Source organism: Oncorhynchus masou, chromosome 11, assembly GCF_036934945.1.
Source record: "Oncorhynchus masou masou isolate Uvic2021 chromosome 11, UVic_Omas_1.1, whole genome shotgun sequence".
NCBI classification, from domain to species: Eukaryota; Metazoa; Chordata; class Actinopteri; order Salmoniformes; family Salmonidae; genus Oncorhynchus; species Oncorhynchus masou.
The window spans coordinates 31571146-31583938 of NC_088222.1; the positions used below are offsets into that span (position 1 = coordinate 31571146).

A 12793-nucleotide genomic window follows, 5' to 3' on the forward strand; every position below is an offset into this window, starting at 1 on the left:
TCAGTGGATATGCTGTATTTTATTTCGGAAGTATACATACTTGTTATTTATACAAAGCCAAATCCAATCTGTAACTGAAAATAGTTTACACATAACTAATCAACCATACAATCAATTGACTAAACAAGCAAAATGATTATAAGTATGATTGCAAATACAGTTTTATCGACATACATTTTACCAAAGTGCACGACTAGGTAATATGACAGGCTAAAAGATTTGACAGAGAGCAAACAGTGTCCCAGCCAGCTGAGTCATACAGCAGTAGAGAATACAACCACGAAAACAGAAATAAATACGATTTACTGTAAAATATACAATGCCTTCAGAAAGCATTCATACCACTTGACTTCTTCCATATTTTGTTGTGTTACAGCCGGAATTGAAAATTGATTAAAATGTATATTTGTGTCACTGGCCTCCACACAATACCACATAATATCAAAGGGATTTATGCTTGACATTTTTTGTATTAATTAAAAATTAAAAGCTGAAATATCTTGAGTCAATAAGTATTTAACCCCTTTGTTATGGCAAGCCTTAATAAGTTCAGGAGAAATGTGCTTAACAATTCACATAATAAGTTACATGGACTCACTGTGTGCAATAATTGTGTTTAACATGATTTTTGAATGACTGCCTCATCTCTGTACCCCACATATACAATACAGATTAAACCAGAAAGACCAGGGAGGTCCAATGCCTCGCAAAGGGTGGCACCTATTGGGTCAAAAAAAATAATCAGACATTGAATATTCCTTTTTAGCACAGTAAAGTTATTAATTACACTTTGGATGGTGTATCAATACACCCAGTGACTACAAAGATGCATGTATCCTTCCTAACTCAGTTGCCGGAGAGGAAGGAAACCGCTCAGGTATTTCTCCATGAGGTGATAGGAGAAAACTGAGGATGGATCAACAACATTGGAGTTATTTCACAAAACTAATTTAAATGACAGAGTGAAAAGAAAGACACCTGTACAGAATAAAAAATATTCCAAAACATGCATCTGTTTGCAATAAGGCACGAATGTACAACAGGTAAAAATGTGGCAAAGAAATGTACTTTATGTCCTGAATACAAAGCGTTATGTTTGGGACAAATCCAATGCAACGTCACTGAGTACCACTCTTCATATTTTCAAGCATGGTGGTCATGTTAGGGGTATGCTTGTCATCAGGAAGGGTGTTTTTGGGGGTGGTAAAAAGGAACGGAATGGAACTAAGCACAGGCAAAATTCTAGAGGAAAACCTGGTTCAGTCTGCTTTCCAACAGACACCAATTCACCTTTCAGCAGGACAATAACCTAAAATACAAGACCAAGTATACACTGGAGTTGCTTACCAAGACGACATTGAATGTTCCTGAGTGGCCTAGTTACAGTTTTGTCTTAATTGGCTTGAAAATCTATGGCAAGACTTGAAAATGGCTGTCTTACAATGATTAATCAACTTGACAGAGCTTGAAGAATTGTTTAAATAATAATGTGCAAATATTGTACAATCCAGGTGTGCAAAGTTCTTAGAGACTAACCCAGAAAGATGTACAGCTGTAAATCACTGCCAAAGGTGATTCTAACATGTATTGACTCAGGGGTGTGAATACTTAGCCTTGATGACAGCTTTGCACACACTAAAAGGTGGCTACTATGAATAATCTCAAATATAAAATATATTTTTATTCATTTAATACTTTTCTTTTTCTCCTACATGATTCCATATGTGTTATTTCATAGTTTTGATGTCTTCACTATTATTCTACAGTGTAGAAAATAGTAAAAATAAAGAAAAACCCTGGAATAAGTAGGTGTGTCCAAACTCTTGACTGGCACTGTATGTAAATGAGATATTTTTGTATTTAATTTTTCAATATAGTTGCAAAAATGTCTAAAAATGTGTTTTCACTGTCATTCTGGGGCATTGGGTGTAGATGGGTGAGAAAATCCATTTTGAATTCAGGCTGTAACAACAAAATGTGGAATAAGTCAAAGGGTATGAATACTTTCTGAAGGAACTGAAAAACAATACAGTAAGGCAAGTCTAAGGAGTCAAATGGTAACAGCTGAATGACAACATTGTACTGTCATTTTCATGATATAAGAAGATAGACATGATTATGAAGAGAAAGCATTCAGGGTTGGTCAATTCTGAAATTCCAATACAATGATTGAATCCATTTTCAATTAGTTTTTTTTTCTATTCTTAAATTGGAAATTCAAATCACTCTCTGAAGTGAATGAACTGACAATGTACTGATCACCCAAGTAATAATCAATTTGTGGTTACCAGAATGCAGCTGGAGCCAACTATATGGGTTGTATAAATGCAATAATTGTCCAATAATCATTATAAAAGAACAGCAATTAGAGACAAATAACTACATAACATACTCTGCATTTTTGAGTAAAGGGGAAACAAGTTCAAGACTTCAAGAAAGTGTTCTTTGTTAAGTTCATATGGGAAAACATAAGGTTATTTAAAAAATAGATAAAGCTTTGGAAAGAAATTCGATCCAATAAAAATATAAGTTATTCATCCAATATAAAAGTCTCTTCCACACAAACAATGGATGTGTTTAAAAGGAAAGAAACCCACACAATATTCTCTGTGGGAAAAAAGTATTACATCATCATGGTAAAGACACATCATCATGGTAAAGCTGAAAGGACGGCTGATTAAAACATGACTGCTGAAACAAATGAATGCTTATAATTGTCCTATTTCACACATGTACAAGTTTGTATTCATACGCATTTGTGATTGTTTTTTTTTTTTCCATCTCCCAACTCCCCCTCAGACACCCTTGGAGAGTGGAGTCAGGGCCAGGGACTGCCATTATCAATGGCGATCATGGAGCAATTAGGGCTAAGTTCCTTGCTCAAGGGCACAGACACATTTTTCAACTTGTTGGCTCAGGGCTTTGAACTAGCAACCTTTCGGTCACTGACCGAACACTCTAAACGCTAGGCCATCTGCCGCCCGTAAGCATGATCTGTAAAAATCAAACCTAAAGAAAACAGGACGTTGGTTTCAATTAATTACACAGTACATAACACCCACATCTCTCACACCTAACATCCATATACATGATCTGGAAATGCTACAACAAAACTTGTCATTCTAATAAAAACACAACTCAAAATGACCAGGCAGAGGCACAGAAAGAGGCATCATAGAAATTAGAAACATTGTTATGAAAGTAAAGTGTAAGGCTTGAGTAAGTATGCATGTAACAGTGCAGTTCAGACCTATTCAGGGACAGAGCTTTACAACAGCGGTGCAGTACAGTACATGCACACATTGGCACTACGGCCCCCATATCCTAGTACTACAGGCCATTTCTATTCAGGGCTTTACGCAAACCTCAAAATAGAAACAAAAAGCAAGTACTCTGAAGTAGCTTTATGTACAAGCTAGACATGCCTGTCACAATATGGTGTATCCGCCTTCACATGTGTGTCTCTCTGTACATAATGTACTTTTATGGGAATCACCATGACAACCAGGCAGGTCCAAGAAATGTCTTAATTGCTTCCACTGCAATGCCTGTTCTGGACAAGAAAAAACAGAACTCTGTTTCACACAGAGGTCAGGGGACTTGGAGAGGGCAAAGGATAATAACATAATCTAAAACCTTTCAATAGTTCTACTACCTTCTGACGAAAAGTGGCATTTTTTTACAGTAGAATTTGTGCGTGCGCCAACAACTTATCAGGTATTCCGTTGTTTTTTTTGTAGTGACATGCACAGAAAGCAGTCACTCTTCGGGGAACAACTGGTGGCTTTGGCTCAACAGAGACTGCATTCAAGTAATGACAAAAGAGTCCCCAATCCCATCTTATTGGCCATACAGATACAGTCTCAGCTTTGTCCTGAGTTCCTCTAACAGAGTAAACAGAATCTATTGTAACCTTTTATTAAAAAGGTAAGTCATTGAGAATAAATGATTTGACAATAAAAACCCGGTTAACCCATCATGCTTCCTCTGCTAGCTAGTTTTGCCCAAAACAGTGAATAGATGTCAGATCAGACAGGCAAACCTACAATTCTAAACATTTAAAGAGATTGAACCAGATCTTTACATTTGTTACATATCATACGAATTGTAGGAAGATTTTTTTTTTTTTTAATTTCAGGACGGAACATGTACAAAATAGTTGACTTACACAACTGTGGACAATTTTCAGAACCAGTTTTGGCTCGTGAGCACTACTTTCTGGCTGAAATTACACAAAACCTTTTTCTTTTTCCTGCATGTCCCATGCAGAGCAAAGATGCGGTTAAAAACTAGGTCAGACACAATCAGAGGCCCATTCCACATCTCTCTAAATAAGCTCAAGTAGATCTCCAGTTCCCATTCCACCCAGGATAGTCCTCCTCCTCACTAAGAAGTTAGCAAGCTGGCAGGCAACGTACCTAGCTAATACCTATTGGCCCAAACAGGCTTTCGTCCTCAGCTACAACCTAATGTTTAGCTGCCAGGAGAGGCCTCAAGGGTGGTTGAGGGGTATGAAGAAGTGTTTTAAAAAACATAATACAACTAATAACTTTAAATGTTTGTTTTTTTATACTATCAATATTATTAAAAGTTCAAATAAAACTAAAATAACACTTAGATGAGCATGCACAGACATACAGATTGTGTGACAGAGGGAGGGATTGTGAATGTAACGAATGAATGGACGAAGGGCTGAGGCGTCAAACTCATTCCATGCAGGGCCTAGTGTTTTCAAACTCAACTCTAGACCTCAAAGCCAGTTCCACTGCATTTTTTATAGTTCCCTCTAATCAGGGACTGATTTAGACCTGAGATACCAGGTGTGTGCAATTAATTATCAGGTAGAACAGAAAACCAGCAGGCTCGTAGAGTAGGAGTTGAATAACTCTGGCCTAGTGGTTTTTGTTTTTTCCTTTCAAATAAGACCTAGACAACCAGGTGTGAGGAGTTCTTTACTAATTAGTAACCTTAATTCATCAATCAAGTACAAGGGAGAAGCGAAAACCTGGACACTCGGCCCTCCGTGGAATGAGTTTGACACGTGGGCTGAGGTGTTGTGGGGTTTCCCGCTCACCAACACACTATAGACCAGTAATGGGCAACTCCAGTCCTCGGGGGCCTGATTGTTGTCACACTTTAGCCCAAGCTAACACACTGGACTCCAATAATCAACTAATCATGATCCTCAGTTTAAGGCCAGGCACCACACCGCCAACTTGTTTTTCTCAGCTTCAGAAGCATCTACTTTTGAATTGTGTGTAGTTATCCTTAGATACATTCTCCAGACTTGCCCAGGGGGAATTGTTGATGTAACTTTTTTAAATTCTAGATAACATTTTTTTAAATGTTTTATTATACAAGTCTTTAGTATTTTAAAGATAAAAAGTTTATCCAGAATCTGCTCTGAACAAGCCCGGCCTTCGAGTGTCTTAAACTGAAACAAATGTTTAGACAGAATTCATCCAGCATCTATAAAAAATGAATTTGTATGGTATGCAAATATGTATACTTATTACCTAATTTGCATATCTTAATATTTCAAACATTTATACAAAACTTTGTCTACATTCAACTAGGAAAAGTTGATTGTTATATGATTAAGATTTGTTTTTTAAATCCCCAATAGGGTATGGTGCCTGGCCTTAATCAGTTGTGTTTTCTAGGGATGGGGAAAAAGTAGGACAACACTCCGGCCTCCGAGGACTGGAATTGCCCATCCCTGCATCTAATCTGACGGAGTGTCCACTTCTTGTTCCAACTACAAGTTGAGTTTCTTCAGCTGCTCGAACGTGATGAAGAACTAAATAGCTCTGGTTAAGGACAACAGATGACGGCAGCCTTGAAATATATATAGTCTTGACATTATCTCTGCCCACACAAAAATAATCATAATACATTTAAGACTTTACTGAATAAAATTAACATTTGGTATTATTCAATATCACTGTAAATATACTGAACAAAAATGTATTTATCACATTATTCATGAGCTGAAATTAAAGATCCCAGAAATTGTCAATTTGCACAAAAAGCTTCTCCCAAACTTTGTGCAGAAATGTGTTTACATCCCAGTTTGTGCGCATTTCTCCTTTGCCAAGATAATCCAGCCACCTGACAGGTGTCATATCAAGAAGATGATTAAACAGCATGATCATTACACAGGTGCACGTTGTGCTGAGGACAAAAGGCCACTGAAAAATGTGTAGTTGTGTCACAACAATGCCACAGATGTCCCAAGTTTAAAGAGTGTGTAGTTGGCATGCTGACTGCAGGAATGTCCAGAGATGTCGCCAGATATTCATTTATCTACCATAAGCCGCATTCCAGCATAATTTTAGAGAATTTGGCAGTACGTCCAACTGGCCTCACAACGGCAGACATGTAACCATACAAGCCCAGGAACTCCCACATCCGGCTTCTTCTCCTGCAGGATCGTCTGAGACCAGCCACCCAGACAGCTGATGAAACTGAGGAGTATTCTGTCTGTAATAAAGCCCTTTTGTGGGATAAAACTTATTCTGATTGGCTGGGCCTGGCTCCCCACTGGGTCGGCCTGTGCCCACCACGGCTGCGCCCCTGCCCAGTCGTGATATCATAGATTAGGGCCTAATGAATTTCTTCAATTGACCGATTTCCTTATATGAACTGTAACTCAGTAAAACCGTTCATTGTTGCATGTGTTAATATTTTAGTTCAGTATATAACAATGTTCTATCCTTGCATATTGTGCTTCAGTGCATGTATTTGGCACCTTCTACTGCTAGGAATGGTGCTCTACAATGTCTATAATTAAACAACAAGAGACATGGAGGTGTGGTATATGGCCAATATACCACGGCTAAGGGCTGATCTAATGCGTGATGCGTCGCGGAGTGCCTGGACACAGCCCTTAGCCGTGGTATATTGGCCATATACCACAAACCCTGGAGGTGCCTTATCGCTATTATAAACTGGTTACCAATGTAATTAGAGCAGTAAAAATAAAATGTTTTGTCATACCCGTGGTATACCGTCTGATATACCACGACTGTCAGCCAATTAGAATTCAGGGCTCGAACCAGTTTAAAATACTCAATATGACCTGAAGTAAAACTGAACTGACATAACATATATCGATATGTAAATGCAGGGAGTGAGTAAGAGGTGTTCGGATGGTTCAGTGATTTGGATCATAGTGCTGGCAACACAGTGGGTTTGAACTTTGATTCCACTGATGGAAAGGATACAATGATGTTCCATGGCCCCAGCCGCAGCCAGTTGGGCCAGAAGCCCTTGTAGAGGGCAAAGAATCCCTCGTTCTTCCATGTCTGCATTACTCCGTCCAGCGTGCCTTTATACATGGGGTTCCCTGACAGCACTCGCTGGTTCATCATACGCGTCCGCACTACGTCCACTGGGTTGGAAGCTAGCGCCCCCGCCAGGCCACACATAAAACTGGAACTGCAGGAAGAGACAGAAGTGGGAGAAGCCAGAGGTTCAGGTGTAATATGCTCACTCACTAATATGTAATATGCACACTCAATATAAAACCTTTTTAAAGAGAGCATGTCGGTACATATGGAAAAACAAATAGTATTTGTATAGATGCATTATCCAATATTGATGTCTAAACTCACATAAAGTGTGTGAGTATGGTGTCTCCCATGGTGCCAGACTTGATGAGGTGCTTCTTAGTGATGTCATAGACAGGAAGTTCCACTCCCACTACGATGGCTGCCCGTTGAGCTGTAGGGATGACGCCCTGAGGATGACAGCAATGTAAATAATCTGAGTGTAGCAGTCACTCAACGGTCTTCAGATGGCCTAAAAAAAACAGCTCTCTCACTGGTCACCATCTTACACAACAACAAAGACCACAAAAACAAAATCCTAACAACAGTATGCCTATATACTTCACCTACTACTGCTGTCCCAACCACGCATTACATGGGGGTAGTTTAGGACAGATCAGCCACTGTTTGATAGGTTGTGACAGAGAGAGGACCACTCACCCTCCACAGGCCACGGGTTCCCTCTGTCTGGTAGATGCTAATGAAGTTGGACATCATACTCCCTTGTAACAGACTGCCCTGTGCCTGCATACGGATCTGAACACAGAACATCAGGGCTTGCGTTCAGCAGGCCAGAACGGTGTGGAACGTTCAGACAGAAATCTATTATAGAACAAACATGCCTCGGACACAAAAAGGAATCACATCAGTTCTATTCATGACATTTCTATCTGCAATGTCCAGTATCTAGATCTTCTTTAAAAAGCGTTTTTTTTTTTACCTTGACGACATCAGTGGGGTTGGCCAGAGAAGAGGACAAGACTCCAGACACCACTCCACAGAACACATTGATCACCATGGTCTCATCTGTCAGGGCAAACACAGGACAGCCCGTTACTCCTCCACATAAAACATACACACACACACACAGGGAGAAATGCCAGAAAGACAGAAGTATGTTCCACGTAATAACAAGAGGCTATAATTCTGAGCAAAAAGATTTGCAAATTATCTATTATTTCAAGGTGAACATAAAATCTAATAGATCAACACAAACATGCAGTAATTCAACTCCAGACAGAGAATCATGAGAATTAGAAAGCCTACATGTACATAAAGAAAAACAGAGAGCCATTATCCTATTCATTATCACAAGTAAAAAATGACTACCAACTACATCTATCTGCCATTTGGATTTGTCACCATTTCACAACATACCACTACTGTATTATTGATACACTACCGTAATGGGACAGAGTGAGACTGCACCCTGTCTCTCTTACAGTACGAGGTTTGAAATGGAATGGGGACCTTCATTTATTTACTAGAAGTTATGACAGTTGGGGTTAGGACAAGAGATTATTAGTCACTGGCAAACAAAACAAATCTACAGTGGAAGTAGGTGTGACACAGGCGCAGGAAAAAAATAATGGATCAAGTTAAGAACAATAGTTACAGTGAAACCTTGATCAATGTGACCAATAGTTAGTGTGGTCCTGGCACCGTTCACTATGGCAGGAGAACGGGCACTGGATTCCCCGCCCAACCACCACCACACCAGGCAAACCACAGCCTGTATCAAAATAAGCATTCAAAACACAGTGGCACATCCTGGCAGAGTGAGGCATGCAGAGTGAAGAAGCACAACAGCAGAGAGGTCTTCTGCTTACAACACACACAATCACAAATTAAAACTTAGTCACCACTCCCTACTAACCCCAATCCTTATTAAATCGCAGAAAGAAAATCTGAGTCAACCCCTATACTAACTAGGTGAACCGCTGTCAGACTTCGTTTGGTCCGTTTCTCTAATGCAGGGGTTCAAATAATATTGTCATTGTTTGTACAGTAAATACAAATAGTCTCTCAGTGGAAAGTGATGCCTGTGATATGGGGATACATGCTGACGCCGGTTAATGTAATGCAAACCTATTGATAGACAGTGGAGGAGATTTGTTCCCTCTTGTCATGGAGGCTCCCAGTCGTCTGTTTAGATTGGGCATTAGTGACAGCAGTTAGGCGTTCTCCATCTGTGTCAATGCAGGTTGTCTAGACAGGTATTCGAAAGGTTTTCCCCAGCGGTTATGTTTGCTGATGAGGGTATGAGATAGCGCCCTGTCAACACTATTGGAAGGCCTAGAAACAAAACACTGATCTTCAAAAGAATCAGCACAATGGTCTATTTCAAAATTACAGGCTTTATTTAAATCCCTGTTGTTTCTTTGTGTGTGCAAATTAACAGTATATGGTGAAGTAAAATCAAGTGCTGACTGCTGTCCCCTCTACCCTTTCAGGTCCCCCCCACACACACACACACGGCTGTAAAGGGGTGACTGTCCTGTCCTGGTATGAGTATTTGGAATGTCAGTCCCTAACATGAATTTGGCTGGGAGTTCAGTATTAGATCAAAAGCTATATGGGTGGAGCAAACAAAGAGAATATGATGTGAGATAGAAAGCAGTGGGGACAGAGTCATTGAAACCCACCTTCCGGATGGGTCACAAATAACCTCTTCAGTGTGTTGTATGTCCCAATCTTGATGGTCCCGTAGGAGGCTTGCCTCAGGAGAGCTGGGGAGATGCTGCATGGAAAAAGAGAAAGACAGAAGTAATATCAGGGAATGTCACTTCTACGAACAAGTGAAGAGGCACTCTGCCTAATTTTCACATTACCTTTCTATCAGGACTGTCAAGACTTTGGAAGGAATTTGTATTCTGCCTGTGGAGCTCAGTTCCCTAAATCAACTCTTGTTTAGGTTACACACTATTGACAATTGTTGTCATCACACTAGTTCTAGACTCCCTGAGAGCAGAATGACCTAACAGGTACTGGATTTCAAAAGCAGTTCCCTGATAAACCACAGCCAAGAAGAGCACTTCACCCCGAGGTTGTGCTAAAGATACGGCCCACTTTCAAAGGTCACCATCTCACAAACGAGACCAGATTCCATGTCAGTAGCTCAGAGGTCAAATGTTGATATTATCCTTGAGAATGAGAGAAGGTTCTAGTAGAGTTTATTTTGATTAGTGGATAGTGGTTTACATGATAATGATCTAACTGTGTTCTAAGAAGAAAAATATTGTGTTTGATTCCATGTTCTAAAATGGTAGAACTGAGAGAGTCTTGGACATTGTGTATACTTACAAATTAAACATTTACTGACAAGTTCACCCACTTGGCCACATAGACCTTTGTCAAAGCATGACTTTTCAAAAACAAAAATGTTGAATTTGCAAGTACAATGCGCAGCGTAGGGGTCACTTGTACCGTTGTTCAGTTCTTCAGTTGCTGCTTCTCCAATGCACCTTTGAGCTAAGATGTTGTTTTCTATTGTGTTAGTCCCTGACCTAAGCCTCTTCTAAGAACTCAGACCTGGACATTGTGTCCTGGATGTTGACATACTCAAGCCAGGAGCTTAAGCTGACCTGACAGTTTATTGCCTCCCTACAGTAGTCCTGTAATGTGTGAATACCATGTATGGATCACATATTTTGTTTAGTTTGTAAAAACATTTGCCAATTCACTGAAGGGAACAATGCACTGAGACATTTGCAAAAATCTCTCTCGTCACCAGCATTGACATGATGAATTCTGATAAACTGCAGAAGATTACTACAATTCTGCATACAGTACCAAGTAGGGCCTAGGACTACATTTCGACTGACTGCCACAAATCCAGCATGAGGTTGCATTACACTGTGCAAACAGCATGAACATTAACATATGGTTATGGCATAGCATTTAACATGATCATCTACAACAAAGGTATTTTGTGAACATGGCATGACAGCCCTTTGTGTCCTCCTCCTAGCCATGATAGCAGGCATCTGGAATACAATAACCACTTAGAATTGTTGCTATGCAGTGTTCATGGTGTTTTCATATTCATACGCACCAGGCAGTCATCTGATCTAAGTTGTGGCCATTACACACAAAATAAATCTTGCATGTGTACCAGTATTGCTTCCGTCCCTCTCCTCGCACCAATCTGGGCTTGAACCAGGGACCCTCAGCACACATAGACAACAGTCACCCTTGAAGAATCATTACATATCGCTTGCAAGGGCAACAACTACTTCAAGGTTTTATAGCGAGTGATGTCAGTGATTAAAACACTACTAGCGTGCATCGCTAACTAGCTAGCCATTTCACAACAGTTACACATGACGCAAAACAGGCTGTACCTTCCAGGGATAGACATTAATGTCAGAAAGGCATTCCCTCATTGCGCATGTCAGGCATATTTACTTGCCAGAAAATGTAAAGTAGCTATTATTACCTACAGACAGGGGTGGAACCAGTAAGACTAGCCTACTGGAATACTTTGCATTTTGGTTGTTATCAGGAGGGGGGGTGGGGGGGGGATCACCTGCCCAAAGGTGCAACCAGAGCAGACTCACTCGCCTTGGGCAAGCCTTAATGTCAATCCCTGCCCATCCGATCCAAACAGGTATATATGCTCCAACATAGCACACCATAACGTGTGGGTCGGCAGGGAGCCTAGTGGTTAGAGCGTTCGACTAGTAACCGGAAGGTTGCAAGATCGAATCCCCGAGCTGACAAGGTAAAAATCTGTTGTTCTGCCTCTGTTGTTCAGTTAACCCACAAGGCCATCATTGAAAATGTTCTTAACTGACTTGCCTAGTTAAATAAAAGGTAATATGTTATTTTCTATAGTGTAAACCATATTATTTTTGCTCACCCAGAGTACAGTGCCTTGATGCCCTCCTCCTTGCCGATCTTGAACAGGGCGTGGAACATGCCCCGGTAGCGCACCTCCATGTACTGGGACTGGCCCTGCACCTGCAGCCGCGTCTTAGTCAGGTCTATGGGGAATGTACCTAGGGGGAGAACAACAGACAACATCATGACAACATTGTTTCATTTAGAGATTACAGGTAGTATATCAATGAAGAAAGTTCAGATGACACACAGTGACCCCTCAGTAACTAATGCCACGTTCACATTCTAGTCGGAATTAGAACACTCAGAAATGTACGAATTGCTGATTCTTTAAAACACGGCACATGTATAATTACAACCAGTTAGCAAGTTGGACATTTCTGAATTTCCTAGTTCCGACTAGCACGGGAATGCAGCATTAGGTCAGCTGATAATATGCTATGCAAGTTTTCCAGGAAGTAGCCTTGCTTTTTTTTATATATACTTTTGTACGCTTTTTGAATGGTATTCAATGGCCAAAAATCACAAATACAATATACAGTGCATTCAGACCACTTGACTTTTTCCACATTTTATAAAATTTCAACCTCATTCTAAAATGGATTCAATTATATATTTCC

The 12793-nt window shown here is 40.2% G+C and overlaps 1 protein-coding gene across 3 annotated transcripts in view; it reads right to left on the minus strand.

The window, feature by feature from the left end:
* Positions 1–12793, minus strand: part of LOC135548524 (brain mitochondrial carrier protein 1-like) — a 17651-nt gene continuing 4858 nt past the window's right edge. For all 3 annotated transcript variants that reach the window (XM_064978225.1, XM_064978223.1, XM_064978222.1), the window contains 7 exons: positions 12193–12331; positions 9977–10071; positions 8272–8357; positions 7992–8087; positions 7617–7741; positions 7227–7440; positions 1–5800 (listed from right to left, as the gene is read on the minus strand). In XM_064978225.1, coding sequence (XP_064834297.1) covers positions 5759–5800; positions 7227–7440; positions 7617–7741; positions 7992–8087; positions 8272–8357; positions 9977–10071; positions 12193–12331 — 797 coding nt within the window. In that variant the 3' untranslated portion in view covers positions 1–5758. The remainder of the gene's footprint in view (positions 5801–7226; positions 7441–7616; positions 7742–7991; positions 8088–8271; positions 8358–9976; positions 10072–12192; positions 12332–12793) is intronic.